The following is a 24647-nucleotide window of genomic DNA, read 5'->3' as shown; positions in this document are numbered from 1 at the left end:
TTGGCTTCCTCTCAGTGGGTATTTAGTCTGGAAGTTGAGGTAGCTATAACTTTGGCCAATAGAAAGCAGAGCTCAGAGGGGATATGATAGGAATGGAGAAAGTACATGTCAGGAAATAATTTTTACCATTTTCTGTGGTCAAGCCCAACATTTAGAGTATACCAATCTGGTCTTGTCTAATCTGTATGGTTCTCTGGGACAGACGTTATTAGCTGTGTCCCTCATCTTAGCCCTCATTCCTACCCCCGTAAAAAGACAATGAAGAAGGACAAGGATTCGTTCTGGGACGATGTGAGCCCGGAGCCCACCCTTCTAACCGCCGCCCTTGCTGCTTCTCAAGGGTCTACCGCTGAGAACCAGACATCAAGTGGGGGAGTCAACAAGGCTGTGGGTGGGAGGAACTGAGGCACACTGAAATCCCATCACAGTCTGCAGCTTTATGGAAACCCATTATCAGCCCTGAATACCTTGCCTGCCTTCTTTAAAATTAGCCTCGAAACCCTCGGTCGCAAACATTGATGATACTTCCTGAGAAGCTTTGAGTGAAGCCTGTTGGCACAAGTGCTTTTGAAAATTCACAACATCAGGCGATTTTTTACCCTCTGCTTAGAAAGAAAGGAGAGAGGTAAAAGAATATTTACCTGCCAGATTTTATAGTTTAGGTTAAATCTATACTTAACTCTTTGTATTGTGTATTTCTATCTTAGAGAGCAATGAATTTCTAAGGACTCTGCACTAAAAAGAGCCATGAAATTCTCTAAGAGTCAGAAGTTCATTTTCATAATTCTCTTCCATGGGATGCTGCAACCTTTCAAATATATTTTTACCATAGAAAACCACATGTGTCAAGATGTGGAGGATCGCGTTGATCCCCCCCAAGTTGTAAAATACGCCACAGGAGGTTGGATTTGCTCACCAACTATATGATCACTAACCTCCAGACTATCATTGCTTATGATAACAAACACAAATAAAATATCAAAACTGTGAAGTGTCTTCTTACATAAAGAAGATATATGAAATCATTTCCTTCCTTCTTTTTTTCCAAATAGCATAGATACATAATTAGGCCATTTGTCTTGAAGCACACTCGAAACACTTGTCTGGAAACACTCCCTCTGTTCTTGCACCAACCTGTGCTGCCGAAAACACATTTCTACCGTGAGATAAAGTTCCTGCCCTGTTGATTTCAGAGTTGCCGGGAGCAAACGAGATCATAGACGCAGCCGGTGACTTGTAGACAATACAAGGAATAAGGAACCCGAGAGGCTATCACTGGCTGTGGAAAAAAAGGCAGTATGTTGTGCACAGGACTAATATTTCCCATTGTTCTGATACTTGGTTCGGAACCAAGAAACCTTATGGAAGTCACTGCACTTTTCTATATCACAAGTGAGTGATGTGGAAAGAATACTGGGCAGAGTGTCAAATCTGCCTTTTCTGGTCCCAGAAAAGATTGGATGTACCCCTGTGTTCTTTTCCAGGGCTAAAATCCTCCCTCTGCCCGACACGTAGGGCTAGGAAGAATGTTAACGATTATCTAGAGTCAGAATGTTTCCAACCACACCCTGAACAATCCCCTCCACCCCTCGGGTGAAGGAGCACTTCACAGGTGCCCACTGAACACACGCTGACTAACAGACTCACCTCCGAGGCCCCCCTTCCTCCTCCGGAAAAATAAGGATAGCAGAGATGATATCTGAAGTCACTTTCGAGTTTACATGCTCAGAATTTGGGTGCAATTCAAAGATGTCAGAGGGCGCCTGGGTGGCTCAGTTGGTTGGGCGACTGCCTTCTGCTCAGGTCATGATCCCGGGGTCCTGGGAACGAGTCCCTCATTGGGCGCCCCCTGCTCTGCAGGGAGCCCGCGTCTCCCTCTCCCTCTGCCTGCCAATCCCCCTGCTTGTGTGTTCTCGGTCTCTGTCATATAAATAAATAAAATCTTTAAAGAAAAAAAACAAAAAAATGTTGTCAGAGTAGAAGTGGAAATCTAGGTACGTTGGTTCTTTGTGAAATGACAGGCTGGTCATTTGGGGCAAAACCCAGGTCATCCTAGTTCCAAGAAGCCTTAGAATTTTCTCATCCCTTCTCTCCAACTCTCTCTCTCTCTCTCTCTCTCTCTCTAATTGTTCTCCCTCTCTCCACTCGGTTCTAAATGAAGCCTGCTCAGGAATTTCTCTGTTGCACCAAATGTGGGTTACTTGTAAACCCATTGGTGAGTTAAGAACAAACATTCTGGAGAAGACTTTTAGAAATGGAAATTATTTTTAAAACCTAACTATCTGTGCATCGCTGATAAACTCCGAGCACTCTACAGCTACTTGTCAGTATCAAATACTTTCAGCACATAACCCCAGTTGCGACCAAGCAAAACAACCATCTCTCCCCTTCCAGAGAGGAGAGAGCAACGCCCAGGGGGCGTCTGCTCCACACTAAATTGAATTTGCTTACGAAGAAGATGTGGAGCAAGGAGAGCTGAAAACCAATGCAGGACAATGTGTGTCTTTGAACCAAATCATCTCCAAACGCCCTGGGAAGCGCTCACAGGCTCTGATTGTGCTGCCAGAAGGGAGACTTTTCACAAAGGGGCTGTTTTTCAAAGAAAAACAAACGCTGCTATTTTAAACTTGGGGGTGGGAGATTGTATCTGGAAGGTTTACACAAACAAGTGCTGGGTGATTGACATCTAACCCTGGTGTTCAGGCTCCAGCTTCCAAGGAAAGCAAAAGGGACTTGCTTCGGATTGCTCCTAAAGTCACAGCAGATGAGCTCTCAGCAGTATTTGAACTTTGCAATGTAGGCAGAACCCTGTGTGGAAATCCTCAACAAAGGCAGGCTCCTGATCTCTGCCACCCAAGTGATCTTGCGGATTAAAGGGGGTCCAAATGCTAGAGAAGCTTCTCAAGGCTTGAGCATAGTCAACAAACACTGAACATAATGTTTGCTAAAACAGTGCTCTGTGTGTGTGTGTGTGTGTGTGTGTGTGTGTGTGTGTGTGTGTGTGTGTTGCCCCTACCCTATTATTGCTAAGAGGCCAGGCTCTGGAGCCAGGCTACCTGGGTTCAAAACCTCACTCCACCATGAGCTGGGCCCATAAACCCATCAAGCTTCCTCAGCTTTAAAACAGGGACAGTAACAATGGTCCCCGCACCCCAGAAGGCTGTGGACAGTGGTTGAGGGGCTGACACATGCGGAGTGCCGAAGCAGTCTTGGTGCATGGAACTTTCTGCAGCCACACAGGCCACTCTTGCCGCTCTGTCTTCTCCTAGAGGCACAAGGAACTCCCCACCGAACACAAAAGTGTCTCTGACCCTTCCAAGTCCAATAAAAAAGCAGAAGCAGCCCCGCTGCTCTGCCCAAGGTGTTAGGTTTAAAGGACAAGTTGTCCTAACAGGCCCGCCAGTGTTTTCCACAGCATTGTATGTTTCATGACATTCACAAGGACATGCAGTCAGCCCTCCCCAGGAAGGCAGGACTGGGAAAGGTGAGCCCCTACAGTGGTAAATTTCCCCCCAAAAGAACTGTTATTTTTAAAAGACAGCCCTAAATCTTTCCAGGAAACCAAAACACAGCCAAACTCATTCAGCAGGGGGCCGGAATCACATTTCCCCTCCCCTGTCCAGAGCTGAAACTAACTGGAAACACTGCCGGTGGCTAGTTGGAACTTAAAAAAAAAAAAAAAAAATCATTTTCCATGTTCAGAATTTGAAAAACAGAGGATTGAAACAGTGCAGCATTCAAAGAAGAGACAAAGGGGGGCGGCATTACCAGTTACCTCTTGGGTCTTTCCCCTGCTGCAGCATTAGTGTGTAAGAGACGGGATACTGGCCTTTCAGTAAGAATTAAGAAACCATCACATTCAACACTGAATTCTGAGATACCCCATGTTACTGAGCTCCCAGCCCAGATTTCCTTACAACTCAGCCAAACGGTTTTGCAGAGTTCAGCCAGTGGGGGAGGGGAAGGGAGAGCAACCAACTTTCCACGCGTCTCACCACCACGGTTTTCAAAGGAAATAAAGAAAAGCCACTAACCTTGCCTCCTGTCCGGGAAGTGCACCGGGCCTGGCTGAGCTTGTCTCCCATAGCAAAGGGCCCCAAAGTTAAGGAGGTGAGCTACAACGGAGAGGTTTGCAAGCCAGCTCCTCTGGGCACATGGCATGATTCGGTTGTTGGGGAGAAGAAAAGTCACCAAGGTTTAGCTCTCAGCTCAAGAAATCAAGTCCCCGCCTGTGGCCGAGCAGAAAGATGCAGAGGTGCATGGTCCAGGAGTGGGACGGAGCGGCTGGAAAGCTGCCCACGACTTCCCTTTGCTTTTTTAAGGGGAAAAGGGCTAGTTACCTTTATCCCCCTTCCCTCCTGAAAGGGGAATGATTCAACTGGCAATCTGCTTTCCGCGGGGTGTGGGACGGGTCCGAGCGGGAGGGGGCAGCCCACCCAAGATCCCCACCCCTCTGCCTTCCGCGCGGGGCCTCGCAGCCAACTCCGCGCATCTTCCTCCGGCCTCCCACCCCCACGCTCCTCCGGCCCCGCCCAGAGCCCTGCAGAGCCGGCCAAATAGGGGAGACCCGGGAGAGCCACCCTGGGCGGGACTGCGAAAAGAGAGGCCCCCAGGCCAGCCCTCTCTGGCCGAAATACAGGCCGAAAGTGCTGAGCGCAGAGGTGGGGCACCAGGGACCCCACTCCTCCAACCCTCCCGGCTCAGTGCTGCCCCCTTGGCTGCCTTTCTCCACCCAGTTCCGAACTTTTCCTAACAATGCTCTACGGAGACCCCGCCATCGGGCCAGGCTTCTCTGGGATTCCCCTCCAAAGCATATTAGGACTTCCATTTAAAATAGAAATGGGCAGTTTCTCTCTTGGCCAAGTCACACAGAGGGAAATGGCCTGAGCTAATCTTCTGGTTCAACCCTGAACCAGTCCATGGGCACGAAGAGGTGATGCGACCAAATGATTACGAGCTCCGCTGGGTCTGCAGGTCCCGCTGGTGCCTTTCTACTTTTATTACCCCACCTTTCCTAGCCCACCTCCACTCACCCACAAGGAAACCAAGACAATGGAGGAAGTAAATAAGCCCAAGACCTGGGTGAAGGTATTTCTCCAGTTGACCTGCCCAGCTGCTCATGGAGGGGGCATCCACTGGGCTGGAGCTTTACATTACTGAGAGAATGCTGCAAACCAGGGGGCTCGCCAAGCATCCTGAGAATTTACTGGGTAATCCAGCCAAGATTTCACGCCTCTGGGCTGAAACAGGCTTCCTCACTCCATTCAGGAGGAATTTGGCCCCATACTGGTCCTCCATGGCTTCCAGCCAGCCATGTGTCCAATGAGAGGTGCAGGAAGGCTACTCCTTCAACCCTGTGCAGGCCTGGGCAGCCCCAGCAATGCAGTGATCCAAGGGCAAGGTGGTCCTCACGGGTTTGGGGTGGGTATGAATCCTTCAGACTGGATGCATATGCTCCACGGTATTTCGAGGGGGTATGAATTAGTTTTCTCTTATCGGCATTAAGCATTCCCATAACGTTGGTGACTTAAAACAGCACAGATTTAGTATCATACAGTTCTGGAGTTCAGAAGTCTGAGATGGGTCTCCCTGGACTAAAATCCAGGTATTAGCACAGGTGCATTCCTTTCTGGAAGCTGTGGGGAAGAGTTGTTTTCCTGTTGTTTTAATCTTCTAAGAGGCTACCCACACTCCTCAGTCCCTTGCCCTCTGCCCCTGGTTTCAAAGTCAGCGATGGCCGGTGAGTCTCCTATATGGCATCATCGTGACACTATCTCTTTTCCCTTCCTTTTCCATTTATAAGGACCCTTGTGATGACATTGGGCCCACTCAGATCATCCAGAACAATGTCTTGATCTTAAGGCCAGCCCATTAGCAACCTTAATTCCACCTGCAACCTTTATCCCCCTCATAGTGTAACAACATGTTATGTCATCATGGGCCAGTCTTGGAAGTGCTCTGAGCCTCTTCTCCTGTGACATAAATATTAAGTAGGAAGAGCATAACTTAAGTGCAAAAGAAACTCAGATATGACAGGCATGTCTGGTGAAGTGATCAAGCAGAAATGCAATTGCAAGGGCACTGAAGAACCACTTGGAGCCAGAACTCCTTTTGTTTCTTTTCCTTTCTTCCTCTTCATTTTATCCTTTTAATAGCAAGCGGGCTCTCCTCTGAGGGTGGGATCACTCCTGCCTTCTGTGCCCTGGAGAAGAGCTGTGTCTCTCAGGCGAGAAAACTCTGGGGACTTTTGAGTCCCAGTAATGTCAGGGAATGTCAGGGAGGATCCATGGAATGTTCTGGACTCACAGTTTCATAACCTCTTCAACTCTAATGGCTTTCCCCTTACTTTCTCTCCCCCTCCTACTCTCAAGACCATGACCAGAAATATCTGTCATCCAGAGTCATCCAAGCCTGAAACATTGAAACTATAAAATCCCACCAAAATATTGTATTCTGTCAGCCCTTTCAAACCTTTGTACCCAGTACCATGGGTCTTCAGCCTAGTAAGGACTGTCTGTCTCCTGATCTCTCCATCTTTGCTTGTCTCATAATCTATAAGCATCTCTCTGGCTTTATCTCCTTTTCTGCCAGCCATATCCTATAATTCATCTCCTTAAATAACCTCTCACCAGTGCCTTCAACTCTTCCTCATCAAACTCTAACCTTGTTTTATCCTAACTGCTGATTTTCTCGCTTTATGTTTCCAAGTGCTGTTGAAAAAACTGACCTAATTGCACCTACTGGTGCAACTATCAATTCATGTCTCCAAGTTCAGCAAGTTTTCAACATGCTGAAATGAAACAACTCAGCACAAATACACATCCTGCCACTATTCTAACACCAAGTTCTTCCTACTTTTTCCAAAATTTACAAAATACCTCCAAAGCTTGGTATTTCCTCGGAGTAGAGGGAAGAGTTCATCTTACTCAGCTTTTGCTCCGCTCGTTGGGAAAAGGTAACAAATGTTCTTGGTGACAAAGGTTGGCAGTGATTAAAAAAAAAAAAAAGCCAACTACCTTTCCTGATATGTCCACTGTAGAGAGCAGAGCTGTGAATCACTGCAGAGTCTCCAAAATACCCCTGAGGTGGCTGATGAAAATATACTACCACTGAAGAAAGACTATAAAAACATGTAAAATACAAGAATTGAATAATAGCTAAGAAGAAAGTTTATTATACACTGATTACGTACGGGGCTCTGTGCTGACCACCGTACTGCATTACCTTATTTAATCTTCACAAAAACCTATTACGTAGGTACTATTATTATTCTTGGTTGAAGGGGGGGAAACACTGAAAGATTATACAACTCGCCTAGGACCACATCACTATGAAGTGGGAAACCGGCATGAAGTGGTGAGGTTCAGAAGAAGGAAAAGATTTAGCCAAGCCACTAAACAGAATCAAATACATGTCTGTCTTACTTAAGGCCCCTGTGTCATGCCCTTATTCACAGAGAGTGGAAGCGCTAAGAACACTGATATACAGACATCATTGTAGCATCTCAGGTGGTGGTTTAGTTTACTATGGTGAAGTATTTTCTGTGCAAAAATACAAATTGTAACAAAAGATATAAGATGCTTCACCAAGAGCTCCCTCTGTTTTCATGAGCAAAGAAGGCTTTCGAAAAGCTCATACTTTCCAACTAAGCCTATAGAAGCACAAGGGATAGCTGAAATTCCAGGACCGGTAGTCCAATGCATTTCTCAGAACTGTCATTAACACTGGAAAGGCAAAATAAACTGACTGCAAACAAAAACAAACCAAAACCACCCTTTCTTCAAAAATCATACATTTAAATATTGTTGTCACATGTACTATTTTCTTTTTTTTTTTTACGTTTTTATTTAAATTCCAGTTAGTTAACATACAGTGTTACATTAGTTTCAGGTGTACAATACAGTGATTCAACACTCCATACAACACCTGCTGCTCATCACAGCAAGTGCCCTCCTTAATCCCCATCGCCCCTCACCCATGCCCCTGCCCGCTTCCCCTCTGGTAACCATCAGTTTGTTCTCTACAGTTAAGAAAGAGTCTGTTTCTTGGTTTACCTCTCTTTCTCTCTCTTTTTTCCCCTTTGCTTATTTGTTCTGTTTCTTAAATTACACATATGAGTGAAATCATATAGTATTTGTCTTTCTCTGACTGACTTATTTTCCTTAGCATAATATTCTGTAGCTCCATCCATGTCATTGCAAATGTCAAGATTTTATTCTTTTTGATGGCTGAGTAATATTCCATTGTATATGTGTACCGCATCTTCTTTATCCATTCATCAGTCGTTGGACACTTGGTCTGTTTCCAAAATTTGGTTATTATAAATAATGCTGCTATAAACATTGCATGCCTGTATCCCTTTGAATTAATATTTTTGTATTCTTTGGGTAAATACCTAGTGGCACAATTGCCAGATCATAGGGTAGTTCTGTACTATTTTCTTTTAAACCTCTCTGCAGTCTTAAAAGAAGATGGAAGTAAGTATTTGTAACCCTCAGAAGTGTAAGTTCACTTTTATTCTTCCACCCAAGTGTATTCAATGTGTAAGTGGATCAATCATCAGCACTGCCCACCCTGTACACTCAGCTCGCAGAGAGTTTGCCTACCTGCCTCAATCTGAAGATCCTGGAATCTATGCCTTGCAGATTTTGTAAAGTTACCTGGCCTTGGATCAAGTGGATTCCATTTTGGAACATCCTTCTGATGTTGTAATTAATCAATTTAATCAATTTAATAAACAATGTCATGGTAATGCCCCTTTGAAAGCCATGGCTGAAAAGGCTATGGATCCCTGATTAATGAAGCATACTATTGGCTGGAAGAAAACAGCCCATTTCAGAAAAAAATGTGTAGCGCATATTTTTGCAGTAAATTGAAACTAACTTCAGTTTGTTTCTTAATGCATCTTAAGCCTAATCAAAATGAAATATAACAAGATTTTACTGGGTTGATGGGGGGAGATTCACATGGGAGGTCTGCCAGAGAGAGCCCAAGTCATTCGAGGGGGGACAGGAAGAAGCCTATTGAAAGGTGTCAGAACCTCAGCAATTTTAATTGTCATCCATGTAGGACCGCTGCCCAACGCATGGTGTCAGAGACTGAGCAGAGTGAGGAGGGCATCCATCTGAGAAGAACTGTCCCAGCAGGGTGTTGAAATACTAACAGGGTAAAGAGGGGTGGGGTGATGGTGGCAACTGATGGCGGGAATTGGAGATTGGTTACATACATACTGATCAGATAAGTAAACATAGCAAGGATAGTGGGAGTCAAGTTCCTCACTACCAGTGAAGAGAATTACCAATATAAAAAAAAAGAGAAAAGTAGAATAAACTCTGTGTTGGATTATAACTAAGGTAACTGGTATGAATCCAAAGTTGTTGATGACTGTATAGGTGCATATAGAAGTAAAGATATAAATAGGCATAAGTATTACGGCTATGGGTGTGTACCTACATATATTGCCTAGGCCTGTTCACTTGAGGGTGTTGGAGCAATGACTCCCCAGCAGCAATGAGCACATCTGACACCCAGATCTTGGATTCTAAATACCATTCTCCTCTAAAAGGAACCAGGACTCCTTAGAGAAATGACTGACTTCAGAACTAGGGCTTGGGAGATAGAAGATAAAACTGAAACATTTTATTGCTAAAACAAACAAACAAAAAAACAAAACAAAAACCTCAAAGAAAGATGAGAGCTTTGTCAAAAGGAGAGAGGGGTTAACATGAAAGGGCCCCCACTGGCCAAGTCTAGGAAAATTTAAGCAAAAATATATAATAGTAATAAATTATTAGTCTTATAATAAGATAAGAACCCATGAATCCATGATACAAATAGATAAACGAATAGAGAGATTGATGAGGAATGGGAACTTTATATCATTTTAAAGCATCTCCTCCCAAATGTTTATTAAATATAAAACCCAAAAGAGTACTTCAGAGTAGACAAGCATAGGGAATATCCCCTTAATCAAGTAAACAAAGAAAACAAAATCAGTAGTGTGGACAATCAAAACCGTGTGCTACCTGACAGGCTGCAGTAAGAACACTATCACTCTGTAAAATATCTGCCCAGGATACATAACCTGAATCTAATCATGAGAAAACACAGACAACTGAAATCGAGGGAGATTCTACAAAATAACTGTGGTGTTTGGTTTTTTTTTTTAATCTTCAAAATGCCAAGAAAGTCAAAGGAAAACTGAAAAACTGTTCCACATTGAAGGAGACCAAAGAGGTATGGCGACGAACAGCAACACATGATTCTGAAGATCCTTCTGTGACAAAAGACATTGTTGAAACAATTAGGAGACAGAGAATGGGATGTTAGTATTGTATCACTTAATGTCCTGATTCTGAGGGTTATGGCTGTGTAGAGGACTGTCCTTGTTTGTTAGAGATACACATGAAAGTATTTGGAGGTGAAGTGGCATCTCGTTGACAATTTACTCTCAAATGATTCAGAACACAAAATGTTGTCTTTAACTTGACTTCCAACTTTTATGTGGGTTTGAGATTGTTTCTAAATAAAAAACACAAAATGTAACAGTATGTTCTTATTCTTTAAAATAATTTAACACTTGGTGGAGATACTATAGAATTGGAAATTAGAGAAGCCTAATAATGAGAAGTTAGTAGCCAACTGAGTGCCCATGCATGGTGGTCTCTGAGCAGCCATGCTGGCACTTACAGATGCGATCATTATCAGATTGGTCCTGTGTTAGTCCTGAGCCATGTGGGCACCAGTCCCTCTCTGTCATTCTGCCTTAAAGATTAAGTCTGAATTAAAGAATAGTGTGCCCATTGTTCCCAAGGAGAGGAGGAAATTAGGAATGGAATGTATTAGGGAAACCTTGGGCACTCCTGCCTTAGCAAAAAGAGAATACTTCACGTCTTCATTCAACAAATATTTATTGACTGCCTTCTGTGTCCAGGCACTGGGAATATAACAACAAATGAAATAATCAGAGACTCTTTCCTCATGTTTGCATATGCCATGGCTTGAGCCAGGGGGAAAGAGAATAAAGAAGTAAATATATAATATGTAAGACAGTGGTAAGAACAGTGGAGAACAATGAACAGGCTAAGGAGGACTGGAAGTGATCAAGATGGATGGGTTCCTGTTTTATATAAGAGGGTCAAGAATGGCCTCCCTTAAGATGATTTTAAAGGAAGGCATTAAGAATCTGGATGAAATAAGTATCTAGGAGAAGAACATTCCAGGCCAAGGAGACAGTAATAGGAAAGACCCTCAATTGGGAATAAGTAGGAATGTGCTTAGAGAGCTCAAGAGGAAGCAAAGTGTTTGTTGTGGCTATAGGGTGTGAACAAGGGCAGAGTGCTGATAGACAGGAGAAGGGAAGGTCATGAAGGCACTTAGAGACCACAAGGAAGATTTTGGATTTTACCCTGAGCACTTTAAGAAGCCATTGGGGATGGGGGGGGGTTGAGTACAGGAGTGACAAGAATTGACCTAGGATTTATAAGTTTTCTTGGGCTGCTGTAGAGGGAAAAGGAGGAGCACAAAGAGCAGTTAGGAGGCCACTGAATTAACTCAGGTACAAGATAATGATGGATTACATCAGGTGGTAGCAGAAGACATGGTGAAAATTGATCAGATTTATTTTGAAGGTAAAAAAAAAACAAGACTTTCTAATCAATTGGATGTGTGAGAAAAAAGAACTCAAGATGGATTTCAAGGTTTAGAGTTGCCCATAATTGAGTTGGGGAAGACGGAAGGTAGAATAAAATGGTGGGAGTGGGGAAAGTCAGAAGTTCAGTTTGAGACATGTTAAGATGTCTTTTAGATATCTGAAAGGAAATGTCAAGTAGACCATTGGATATACAAGTCTGGAGTTCAGAGAGAGGTTCAGGTTGGGAAGTCATCATAGGTATTTGGATGATATTAGTAGCTTTGAAATGGAATGTGAATACCTATTGTATGTATGCATGTAGCGGAGAAGAAAAAAGACATGAGGCTTGTGCTCTGGGTGCTATAGACTAAATATCTGCCCCCCCCCCCCGCCACCGCTACACATAAACAAAATTCATATGTTAAAATCCTAAACCCCAATGTGATGGCATAGGCAGGTGGGGTCTTTGGGAGGTGATTAGGTCATAAGAGTGGAGGCCTCACGAATGGGATTAGTGCCCTTATAAAAGAGAGCCCAGAGAGCTCCCTCACCCTTTCTACCGTGTGAAGACCCAGCAAGAAGTTGGCCGTCTGTGAACCAGGAAGCAGGCTCTCACCAGGCACTGACTCTGCCAGGGCCTTGATCTGGGACTTCTCAGCCCCCAGAATTGTAAGGAATGAATTTCTGTTGTTTATAAGCGACCCAGTCTTTGACATCTTTATTATATCCGCCCAAACAGGCTAAGGCACTGGGAGAGCACCAATATTTAGAGTCCCAGGAAATAAAGAGAAATCAGCACAGGAGACTGAGGAGTGGCCCACCAAATAAGAAGAGAGTGAATGGTGAGTGTGGTATCTTCAAAATCAAGTGGAAAGCGTTTCAAGGAGGAGTTATTCACTAGCTCACACTGGAACAAGGACGGGAGAAAAGTCCAGGCTTTACATACTCTGCTGCCCAGAAGAAAAAAATGGAAGAGAAAGATTGAGTTCATCTGGTTAAGAAACAGTAACTGCACCCACTAATAAATGTAGCTCAATCAACGTCCTTGGAATCTGACCAATCATAAATTCTTTCATGGAAAGCAGTGTCAGGAAGGTATGAAAGTGCCAAGGAAGGTTCACGATCCTAGTTTATCCCACTTTTAACACCCTTTTAGCCCACTGAGGTCAACAAGAGCCCATGGGTAGCCTGGGCTGGCACTCCCGTCCTCAGAGGAGAGCTCCTGCCCTGGTCCCGGAGGGTCACTGCCCTGATATTCATCACTGCTTTCTGTTAGCCTCCTGGGGTCATTGAGAGCAGATCAGCTATGTCCCCAAGAAACTTCGAAATGAGTAAATGAGATTAGTTCAGGTAGCAATAAAGATATACCATAAGAGTACCCCCCTTTTTCTATGTCATTGAGGCACAATTGACAGGCAATAAACGGCACATGTTTAAAGTATACAATTTTATGTGTTTGCAAGTATATACATACACACCTGTGAAGCCATCGCCACAGTAAATTTTGACATATGTATGTGCATGTGCACATGTGGTGTGTGTGCTGGTGTGCATGGATCACACCAGCAATTTCTTCCTGCTCCTGTGCAGTCCCCTCCTCCTGTCCCTACTGGCATGACCCCACAGCCACAGGTAGTCACCCCCCTGTTGTCACACCGGACATTCTTTAGCAATTCCTTGAATTTCATGTAAGGGGACTCATACAGCATAAACTAACTTCTGTCTGCCTTCTTTTACTCCGCATCATTATTTGGATGTTCTTTGCCCTAGTGTTCTGCTCCTTTTCATTTCTGCACAGTGTTCCATTGTAGGGATCTACCACTGTGGGCCCATTCGTTCACCTTGTCACCAATTTCTCTGTTGGTCATTGGAAAACCGATGGAGCAAAAACTTGGTCAGCAACACCTAGCCTAAAATCAGGCAGACACATACATACTCCTAATTCCTGTTGAAGATATTTCCTTGTAACTTAGGAAGCAAGGCCCCTAAGTTCTCCAACAATCTCATTTCAATGGACAGTATATGTTTCTCCTCAGGATAAAGTGACTTTAAAAAATACACATGAAAATCATGACAAATGGGCTTTGAAGTTAAGCCTGGATAAAGATAGAACTTCTCTGTATAGTTTTGTAGAGTTTCAACATAGCTTGTCCACTCCGCCAGACAGAGGTGTAGGTTATCTCTACAGCCACAAGATGAGTATTTGCAGCCCTTTGGTCTTCAGAGCACAGAAAGCCAGACTCTGTGCTCTCAGAGACCCTTTCATGAGGCCCCGGGGGACAGCTAGCCGAGGGCTAGATGCCTCTGTGAACACCTTTCTCTACCTTGGCCACACTGTCCAAACAGTGCCCACCAGGATGACCTCCTTGGCAATAAGAAGGCCTGTTCTGTTGCTTCACAGCCCCTCTGAGTGTTGCAGATAACACTGACTCAACTATTAGTTGATTGTTTGCTGTCCTATTAAATCTGCCCCCAGTGTCCTGAGAGGCCTCCAAGAGCAAAGGTCTGTATTGATTCAGTCACCGCTTCCTGCAGTGAAGTGGTGGCTGTGATCCGATTAAGATGTTGTGATTCCTCTTTTGAAGGTGAGAGGACTGATATGTGTATGGATAGACTGACGGAGTCTTTGAAACCCAATGTGAGAAAACTGGGCACACAGGATATGTTTTTTGAATACATGGACTAGTATGTAAGGCAAAGAGAAATCTGCGAAAGACTCATAGAAAGAACTGATGTTGTCAAGTGGTGAATTAGAAAGCAGGCAGCCAAGCTGAATTTCACACAGTGAGATTCAAGTTAATGAATCTCATGATTCCTTATCATTCATTTCCCCCTTGATTATAAACTATAGATACAAGGACTGTTTTATTTATTACTGCATTTCCCTCAAAGATAAAAATGATAAACAAATATTTGATCCGAGGGTGGGTGGCTGGGAGACTTAGTGGCAAATGTTCTGGGAATGACCTGCTTTGAGACCCATGGACACACCTCTCCATTAAAAAGTTGGCTTCCTCTCCTAACTCCCACCTGGAATTGGGAAACAGACTCTGGTTTTACTATGAGACTATTCATTTCTCTCTTTGTCCTCAGAAATAAATGTTCTCCTTTATGGATATGCTGAAAGCCTCCCGAGTAATCCCACCTTGGCTGCTCTGGTCTTCTCTTGACACCTCCTCCACCCACTCTCTCTGAGTCAGCAACTAGAAGGTTAATCCCTGACATAGCAGGGGCTGTCCAAATATTCTGCTCTTATCTTTAATATACCCATGCTGCTTCTTTCTTTGGAATTAAAGTGTTTGTCTTCCTCTAGGATTTTGAGTTGGAAGCTTAGATCACTGATGTTTAACCTCTTCTCTCTCTTTTTTTTTAAGATTTTATTTATTTATTTGACAGAGAGAGAGAGAGACAGCAAGAGAGGGAACACAAGCAGGAGGAGTGGTAGAGGGAGAAGCAGGTTCTCCGCCGAGCAGGGAGCCTGATGTGGGGCTCGATCCCAGGACCCTGGGACCATGACCTGAGCCGAAGGCAGACGCTTAACGCCTGAGCCACCCAGGCGCCCCAACCTCTTTTCTCTTTAAAAATATGCACTTACAGCTATAAATTTCCCTCTAAGCACTGTTTTGATTGCACTTCAAAATTTGATGCCATGTTTTATTATGATTTACTTTAAAATATTCTATAATTTATTTTATAACATTTTATATTTTAGTTCTTTAATCAGGGTTGTTTAAAATGTGTGGCTTAATTTTGAAACATTCAAGGCCTTATAGTTATTCTTTTGTTGATATCTAGTTTAATTCCACTGTGCTCAAAATACATGTTCTGTATGATTTCAACCCTTGGAAAGGTGTTGAGTCTTGATTTTGGCCCAGCAAGTGGCCTATCTTGGTGAATGTTTTATGTGTATTTGAAGAAAGTGTGTATTTTCAGGATGTTGAGAACAGAGTGTAGAACCTACCTTTAGGATGTTCCTCTTTTGGGGTTTGGACTGAAAGCCTAGACTGTTTACTTACTCCCCTCCACTTTACTAAGCTTGAATTTCAGTCTTTATTGTCCCAGCACTGCGGAGCTGTTGAGATAACCACTCAGTTAAGTAGGACTTCAACTTCTGTTTCCTGCTGGATATTGTGACAACCTGCCCTATGTCAGGTTTCAAGATGATCCCAATGATGTCTGCCTCCTTGTAATCATATTCCTATATAATTCCCCTCTCCTTGAGTGTGGCCTGGACTTATTTTTTTTTAAGGTTTTATTTACTTATTTGACAGAGAGAGAGGGAGCACAAGTGGGGGGAGTGGAAAGAGAGAAGCAGGCTCCCCACTGAGCAGGGAGCCTGACACGGGGCTCGATCCCAGGACCCTGGAATCATGACCTGAGCCGAAGGCAGACGCTTAACTGGCTGAGCCATCCAGGTGCCCCTGGACTTATTGATTCGCCTCTAAAGAATAAAACAGGGAAGAAGTGGTGGGAGTATCACTTTTACTAGATCATAAAAACACTATAGCTTTCATGCCAATTCCTCTCTCTCTCTCTCTCTCTCTCTCTCTCTCACACACACACACACACACACACACACACACACACACACACATCACTCACCCTGCTGGAAACCTGATGCCATATTGTGAAGCAGCCCTGTGGAGAATCCCACAGAGTGAAAGATCAAGGTCTGCCAACAACCTTCTGAATGAATCCCCCTCCCTACCACTAAATTTATTAAATAAACCCACAGCCCCAGCTGATAGCTTGCCTGCAACCCTATGATAGACCTTGAGCCAATGACCTTATGCTGCACCTGGATTCCTGACCTAAACAAATGGTGAGATGATATTTGTTGTTTCAAGCCGTAAAGTTTTAACATAAATTATTATTCGGCAAGAGATAATTAACACAGGGAGAAATGGAAAAATAGAAAGAAGTAAATAGATTCAGGAATTTGGGGGGTTTGTTTTTGTTTCTGCTCTTGAGAACATGCTAACAAGACCTTCTAGATTGAGTTAAATTGGTGTAAGAAAAACTGAGAGATAAAGAACTACTCTTGGGGTTTTGGTTCAAACAGTTATATGAACAGTAATGCCTTAGACTAAGACTGAGAAATCTGAAGGGAATCAGCAACCATGTAGAAGTGCCAAGTAGCAGTTGGATATGCAGCTCTGGAGTTCTGAGCATTAAAGGCTGAAAATCAGATCTGGGGTGATAGTAGTATCAACCTCACTGGTTTTCAGTACTAGGTGAAAAGATTCAGATAAAACCCTTTGCACAGGGCACACAGTTGTTACCTGTAGTTGGTAAAATTTTGTCCCCTAGAAATATATGTCCAAGTCTTAGTCCCTGGTACCTGTGAATGTGACCTTGTTTGGAAATGTAAATGTACATTCTTTGCAGATGTAATTAGTTAGGATGAGGTCCTACAGATTAAAGTGGACCCTAATTCAATGACTAGTGTCCTTACAGAGAGAAAACAGAGATACAAAGATATACACAGAAAGAAGAATGCCATCTGAAGACAAAGACAGAGATGACAGTGATGCACTTACAAACCAAGAAATCAACATAAACCCACCAGAAGTTGGGAGAGAGGCATGGGATGTTTTCTCCCTCAGAGTCGCCAAGGAACCCACTTTGCCAACACCTTGATTTCTGACTTCTAATCTCGAGGATTTTGAGATAATAAATTTCTGTCTTTTCAAACCACCTGTTTTGTTGTAATTTGTTACAGCAACCCTAGGAAAATAATAGTGTCCAAATAAATGTGAAGTATGAGTTGTTATCATTGTTTCTATTATTATCATTCATATTGTGCCATTGTTGTTTTTGTTGTTATATATCCAAACACCTAACACATTGCTTTGTGCCTATTAGGAACTCAATTCATAATTATGGTAAAATAAAAATCTGGGATATCTGCAGACTGAAAAGAAGTAATGCACAGGGAAGGGTATCTGCACATATTCCAAAAGAATCTTGAAAGAATAGATTCTTTTCTCTGAAAACCCACCTGGCTTTGTAGAATCCCAGAATCAAGATTATATATCTCCTCTCTAACCTGACTCTTGTAATTTCCTGTCTCCTCATTTAGATCCAGCTCAAGTTCTGTCTTGCTGCAGTCTACCTAGAACAAACAATCCATGTGATAACAGGCTTCCCCAAACTCACACCCTGGCCCTTACTTACCTGTTAGTTATATACTACATTATTTGGATTATGATCTTATATACCTAAGTGATATTTGACCACAACTGATATGTTTCTCTCCTTGAATTTTTTAGATGATGTTTAAGAAAAGCATGGCCCATGCTTTTAAGATAAATGATCCAAAATATCTTTAGTTCATATTGGAAAAGTTCATTTCATATTTGAAAGGGGATTTTTGCTTCCATAACAAAGGCTTAGTTAAGTGATACTATAAATTCCTGAACATGATCTCTGGTTCATTTTCAGAGAGCAGATTTGGAGATGAAGAACATTCTAGGCTCAGAAGCATCTGGCAGCATTCTTGGAGAGTAGCACTTGGGAACAGCCTCTCCTGAGGGCTCAATCTGAGTTGTGTGGGCTAGTATTCAAGGCCTGGCGTACCTCAAGAGCACATGGCCATCCCAGTCCCACAGTGAAGAAAATATCATTGTTGGGCCCAAATGTGATTTTAGGGAAACTTGCCAAGACCTCCTTCTCTTCCTTTGCTTCCAATCCTAGTGTGCGATAAACCATCACTGGACATTAATTACTTTGGGAGACTTAATATTTTTTAAATGGAATGTTAGAAAAGAAATAAAAGTCCAGATGTTCCCAAACTTGGGGAAAAAATTAGTATCATCTGGAAGAATGCTTTAAAAACGTAGAGTCTTGGGCCCTTTTCCAAATCCACTGAGAATCAGAATCTCTGGGCCAGTGTGGGGCTGGGGGGAGAATTGCAATTTATATCTTTAGCAAGCTGCCCACCTGACTCTGATGTCACCTGCTTAGTACCTATCCTCAGAATATTTGAAAACTATAATTCTTTCCATATGCGAATGTGAAAACCAAGGCAAAGGGCTGTCAGGGTATGCCCTAGTCTTCCTTGTTTTTCAACAGCACCTTGAAAAATTGTTTTTTTTTTTTTACTTTTTTTTTTTTAAGAAAGGAGAGATAAAAATTTGATGGATAAAGAACTGTAAAACACGAAGTGAAAGTGAGCTTGAAGGTGAGACTACTAAAACAGAGATAAGAGGTGTCCACAGAGGCAACCTGTGGTTTGGGAGCAATAATCAGAGCAGGGCTGAGCTTCTCCAGATTAGAACAGTTCAAAGGTGGTTTGGTTTTGGTTCGTTCTTTACTAAAGCCCTGACGCCCTCTAGCAGGCAAGTGGAGAAATCCAGAGTCTCTAGTGAAGAGTGTTCTCTGCTTAGAACTGGGTTCTGGCTTTGGAATCCAGATTGTTTTGATTTCCCTTCATATGTTTTGGGTACCACATTTCTTTTTTTAACTAAGTATTTTACTATCTCCTCTGCTTGAAAGTCACATCCTCTCGATTTCTGTAAGTAAAGTTGTGGACTTCGCAGGAGAGAGAACAACCATGCTTAAGATACTTTTGTCTCAGTTTCGTTGGGGACAGTGAGGAAAATATTTCAAATTTCTTAAGTCCACCCTAAAAGGTGCAATTTACACTAGAGCAGTTGAACTGGCATTTAAATAAACTACAATTTGAGAATTAAAATGGTTTACACTGGTTCCCCGTGTCCAAAATAACTTAGAAGATTCCTTAGCATTTACTTCCTTTGGTCTGAAAAACACTTGTTAAAGAGTTCTGATTATAATATTATAATAGTAGTTAAAGGAAAGGGCTGGCGGTCCAAAAACAGCCTTATGGAATCCTCTATTCCAACTGAATCAAGGTAAAGAGAGTGCATGTGGGTAAACAATTTGTGGAAGAGCTTTGGCCTGAGGGCTGGACAGGCGATATCTAGTGTCTGTGAAATCAGCTCACCAATGATATAGTCTCTGCTTAGCTTCAGTTATCAGAATATACCAAAGGCAGAGGGCAACACTTGAACCCAGAGTTTTGCTATATGAGGACGCTTTGAAAATCCTGACAGTCACAGGCACCAAACCAAGTAAAGTGCTTAGATAATTAAAGAAGGAGAAGTGGAGCTTGTGTTTGTCTATACGGTTAAAGCCCATCATCTGACTTAGAGTCTGGGCATGAAGAGGTTGCTCATTGCTTTTAAAAACAAAAATGGGCAAGAGATCGTGAATTTTTAGAACCATCTTTCATCAAATGGGATCATTTCGAAGATAAAGTGGGAGTAAGGAAGAAAGAAAAAAATTTCTAATACCTGTAGTTATGTTTGGGAATAAGAAAGAAAAAGGGATCGCAAATCAAAGCCGACTCTTTCTCCAGCAACAGAGGAAACTAAAGGGGTACAACCATGTCCTGAAACTTGGAAATGGAAAAGGGGAATCAGCTAGTGGGCTCTGCCCCCTACCCACAGCTTCCTCCTCCCGGAGGCGGGCGTGGAGAAGTTCAGCACCTCGGAAAGCGCCCCCTCTACCCCCCCCCCCCCCCCCGCGCGGGGAATACGCATGCTCCCTGGGAGCCCGCAGCCAAGGCTTTGCGGGTACAACTATAACTCCGGTGGCCGCAGCTGATGACTCACTGGGAGCTGACAACAGCGGAGAGGTGAAGGCGCGAGGCAGCTGGGTAGACATCGAAAGACCTCCAGAGGGTCAGAGCGAGGTAGACGGAACTCTGCTGTCTCTCTTTTTCTCTCAAAGGACAGAAACCTAGTCCAAGCAGCAGCGGAGGGAACCGACAAAGGTATTTGAAAGAGAAGGAACGAGCCCCCAGTAGCGCTCCTGAGCGCAGGGTGGATATAAGCTAGTGCCCAACAAAGGCAGTGGGGAAACGTCTGAATCGTACGGCAAGGACCGGGAGACTCCGACCTTGGCCAGGGAACCCTTGGGCGCCCACCGTTCGCCTCAGAAGCTGCACTGCTCGGCTCTAGGACTCCCCTCCGGAACAGACGCCAAGCGCAACTCCAGCGTCCAAGGCTGTGTGCCCCGCGCGGGGAAAGCGTTTGGCACTCAGTTTCCAGGAACTATCTACAGCTGCGGCTTTGAAAGCTCCCACGGACGCCCTGCGCCCTTGCCGGGACAGAACCCCCAGAGAGTTGGACTGGCTTTGGTCTTGACTCCACTCCCCCCCACACACACACCCCGGAACATGACCTAGAAGCCCCTGCGCTTGCAGGTGGTCGCTGCCGCCACGACAGTCACCATGAATAAGGAGGCTGGAGGAGACGAGCTCGCAGAACTCTTCAGTCTGATCCCGTATCTTCTACAGGCGGCCAACACCAGCGGCAATGCGTCGCTGCAGCTCCAGGACTTGTGGTGGGAGCTGGGGCTAGAGTTGCCGGACGGCGCGGCGCCGGGGCATGCCCCGGGCACCGGCCGGGCCGAAAGTGCGGACACCGAGGCGCGGGTGCGGATCTTCATCAGCGTGGTGTACTGTGTGGTTTGCGCGTTGGGGCTGACCGGCAACCTGCTGGTGCTCTACCTGATGAAGAGTAAGCACGGATGGCGCAAGTCCTCCATCAACCTCTTTGTCACCAACCTGGCGCTGACAGACTTTCAATTCGTACTCACCCTGCCCTTCTGGGCGGTGGAAAACGCTCTCGACTTCAAATGGCCTTTCGGCAAGGCCATGTGTAAGATCGTATCCATAGTGACGTCCATGAACATGTACTCCAGCGTCTTCTTCCTCACCTCCATGAGCGTGGCGCGCTACCTGTCGGTGTCCTCTGCTCTTAAGAGGTACCGGACCCGAGGGCATGGCTGGGGCGACTGCTGCGGCCAAAGCCTGGGGGACAGCCGCTGCTTCTCAGCCAAAGCACTGTGCGTATTGATCTGGGCCTCCGCCGCGCTGGCCTCGTTACCCAACTCCATCTTCTCCACGACCTTCAAGGTGATGGGCGAGGAGCTGTGCCTGGTGCGCTTCCCCGACAAGTTGCTGGGCGGAGACAGACAGTTCTGGCTGGGCCTCTACCACTTGCAGAAGGTGCTGCTAGCCTTCCTGCTTCCGTTGTGTATCATCAGCCTGTGCTACCTTCTGCTGGTGCGCTTCATCTCCGACGGCCGCGTGGCTGGGACCGAAGGAGGAGCCTCAGCGGCCGGGGGCGGCCTGGCCGCAGCCAGCGCCCGTAGACGGTCCAAAGTCACCAAGTCAGTGACCATCGTGGTCCTATCTTTCTTTCTGTGTTGGCTGCCCAACCAGGCGCTCACCACCTGGAGCATCCTCATCAAGTTCAACGCGGTGCCCTTCAGCCAAGAGTATTTCCTGTGCCAGGTATACGCGTTCCCGGTGAGCGTGTGCCTGGCTCACTCCAACAGCTGTCTCAACCCCATCCTCTACTGCCTGGTGCGCCGCGAATTCCGCAAAGCGCTCAAGAATCTACTGTGGCGCATCGCGTCGCCTTCCCTCACCAGCATGCGCCCTTTCACGGCCACCACCAAGCCAGAGCCCGAGGATCAGGGGCTGCAGGCCCTGGCACCTCTCCACCGGACCGCGGAGCCTGACCTGGTCTACTACCCGCCCGGCGTGGTGGTCTACAGTGGGGGGCACTACGACCTGCTGCCCAGCAGCTCCGCCTACTGACTCGGGCCCATGGGGCACAGTCGCTGCAAAGTGGCCTTCCCCGAGTGGGGAAAGGGATTAGGAGATGCTGGGGGCCCACGGGATCGAGAGGTAGGAGGGACCAGGATAGGGAAAGGCGTGAAGGAGCAGCCTGTGAAAAGGCGGGGGAGGGGAGGCTGTCCGCGGAGAGGGAAGGCTTCCAAACCGGGTGGAGAGAGGACGCTGGCAAAGGGGCCGAGGTCAACCTCACAGGGCCAAGCCACCAGCCTGCGTCCCCTTCTCCCCACATACGCCTCTTCCTCCCTTAAGCTCTCAACACTGGGCGGGGGTGGGGGGCGCCCAGAAGCAGGAAAGGAATCAAGAACGTAGAGAAATTGGGGCACGAGGAAGTGGGGCTCAGCCAAAGGTGCGCAGATAATTGAACGCATTTATTCCAGCCACTTTTATGGAGCTCTTGAAGGGATCGTCAAAGTACATCCAACCGCGCAGGAGCCGCCTACAAAACCTTTCCTTTGAGCCTTGGCACGCGAGACCGCCACAGCGCCATCTGACTCGCTGCGTGGCTGCCCAGGAGACCTAGTTTGCGAGTAAGAAACTTCTTCGGAGTCGAAAGAAAGTAGTGACCACCCCGATCCGCCCTCCAGAGAAAGGCACCGCGAGAGGGGCACCTCCCAGGGGGGCATTGTATCGTTTATCATCCCGGACAGAGCGAGTGGCTCTGCGGGAGCCGGACCGCGACTCTGCGCTTAGGTGTCACCCGAGGCAAAATACTTGTCTCCAACACGCGCTATCGATTCGCTGGGGAGTGGCCTCACTGCGGGAGGGAGCGGATGCAGTGTGATGAGAGGGACTGAATAGAGACCTCTTCGGGCCACCGCCTCTAAAGGAAAAGGGGAGCTGACGTGCTCACTTGGTGACCGAGTAGGAAATGAGTGCGCCAGGCGCTGGCAGCCGTGACGTCCGGGTTCCCCGGAGAGCGGAGGGGTGCCTGGAAACACTGCACGCTGCAGGTGAGCTGTGCCCTGGAGCAACTTGACAAGGTCTGAGTATACAGGCCTGGGAGTGGGGGCGTCTCTGCAGCGCCCCCCCCGCCCAGCCCTCACTCTTCGCGAATCGGATGTCCCTTTGATAGCGGCTTGGGACCAATCAGTAGAGGGATGGCTCCGCCAGAGTTTTTGTAGGCTTAGATAGAAAACTAAGAGATGCTGTAGAAATGTGCAGGGGCAGGGGAAAAGGGGGGGGGCGCTCCGGGAAACCAAATTCCTAGAACCAAATTTCAACAGGAGGGGTGGGGTGGGAAAGGGAACGGAAGACTCAAGTAAAATCTGTCCTAAAGGGAAGAGAGTACAGAGAGCGTGTTCTAAGGGGATCCCCAGAATTTCTGGTGTGGGGTTCTCTCTTTCTCATGATATGGAGAGGACAAAGTAGGGAGTAAGACTTCCCATAGGACACACCTTAACCAAGTTCCATTTACTCTAAGCAGTGCTCTGCACAGTGAATGAGTATTATGAATTCTTCTGGAACCCCCCAGGCAATCTAGGGAACCATCTCTGAAGAGTGACATGTTTCTTATGACAATTCTGTTCTGGCCACAGCAGTTTAATCCTTTCTTGAGGATGCTTAGAGAATGGGGATCAAATATCAGTCTATCCACCCAACTGCTAGTTTTGACAGAGGTGCTACTGTTCTCTTTGGCGATCTAGCTTGGGGTAAAACAGCAACAACAACAAGAAAAACCCAGCAATGTGGGCATCTACTGGTGTGGTTATTTTAATACAATAAATAATCATTATACAAACATGTCTGTTTAAGTAACTTCTCAAACTGTAAATCTTTTTGTAATTTTGTTGGAAATGTATGTATATTGTCTGAGATTTAAGGGTAAGTGTGACCATCTACAGCCCTAGCATCCCTTATCCTGCTTTCTGTGACACAACACAATGCAATTACTAAGCATTCATACCTTTGCCACAAAAACAAAAGCTTCCTGATTTCCTCAATCCTGAGCAGTCTTGAGAAGTTAACTTTTTTAGAAAACAGAATAATGCTTTTGTTTTAAAGCAGTCAAATTAGGGACCCACCCATGGCTGGCTCAGTCGGTAGAGTATGTGACTTTTGATCTCTGGTTCCTAAGTTCAAGCCCCATCTTGGGTATAGGGTTTACTTTAAAACATAAATATATAAAGTAGTCAAATTAGTCTTTCTTTGCCCTTTAGGAAGAAAAATTATTGATACAGATATTAAATAGCAATTGGGCTAATAAAAATTGAACTGCAGGGCGTCTGGGTGGCTCAGTGAGTTAAGTCTCTGCCTTTGGCTCAGGTCATGATCCCAGGGTTCTGGGATTGAGTCCAATATTGGGCTCCCTGCTCCACAGAGAGCCTTCTTCTCTCTCTCCCTTTG

General features: G+C 45.4%; 2 protein-coding genes across 4 annotated transcripts in view; one reads left to right on the top strand and one right to left on the bottom strand.

The window, feature by feature from the left end:
* The window catches only part of ADAMTS12 (ADAM metallopeptidase with thrombospondin type 1 motif 12), a 297469-nt gene extending 292845 nt beyond the window's left edge, over positions 1–4624 (bottom strand). For all 3 annotated transcript variants that reach the window (XM_073891049.1, XM_073891050.1, XM_025867427.2), the window contains exon 1: positions 4035–4624. In XM_073891049.1, coding sequence (XP_073747150.1) covers positions 4035–4161 — 127 coding nt within the window. In that variant the 5' untranslated portion in view covers positions 4162–4624. The remainder of the gene's footprint in view (positions 1–4034) is intronic.
* A 15652-nt stretch (positions 4625–20276) lies between these two features.
* Positions 20277–24013, top strand: RXFP3 (relaxin family peptide receptor 3). The gene has a single exon (XM_073886889.1). The coding sequence runs from the start codon at positions 20889–20891 to the stop codon at positions 22263–22265; it is 1377 nt and encodes a 458-aa protein (XP_073742990.1). The 5' UTR covers positions 20277–20888; the 3' UTR covers positions 22266–24013.
* Positions 24014–24647: the final 634 nt, after the last annotated feature.

This window comes from Callorhinus ursinus, unplaced genomic scaffold, assembly GCF_003265705.2.
Source record: "Callorhinus ursinus isolate GAN/ISIS: 27379988/994484 unplaced genomic scaffold, GSC_fseal_2.0 scaffold3, whole genome shotgun sequence".
Taxonomy (NCBI): Eukaryota; Metazoa; Chordata; class Mammalia; order Carnivora; family Otariidae; genus Callorhinus; species Callorhinus ursinus.
This window is presented reverse-complemented; position numbering and strand designations above follow the sequence as displayed.

Excerpts from the sequence above, each read along its gene's own strand:
- RXFP3 (XM_073886889.1), top strand. The coding sequence starts at position 20,889 with ATGAATAAGGAGGCTGGAGGAGACGAGCTCGCAGAACTCTTCAGTCTG.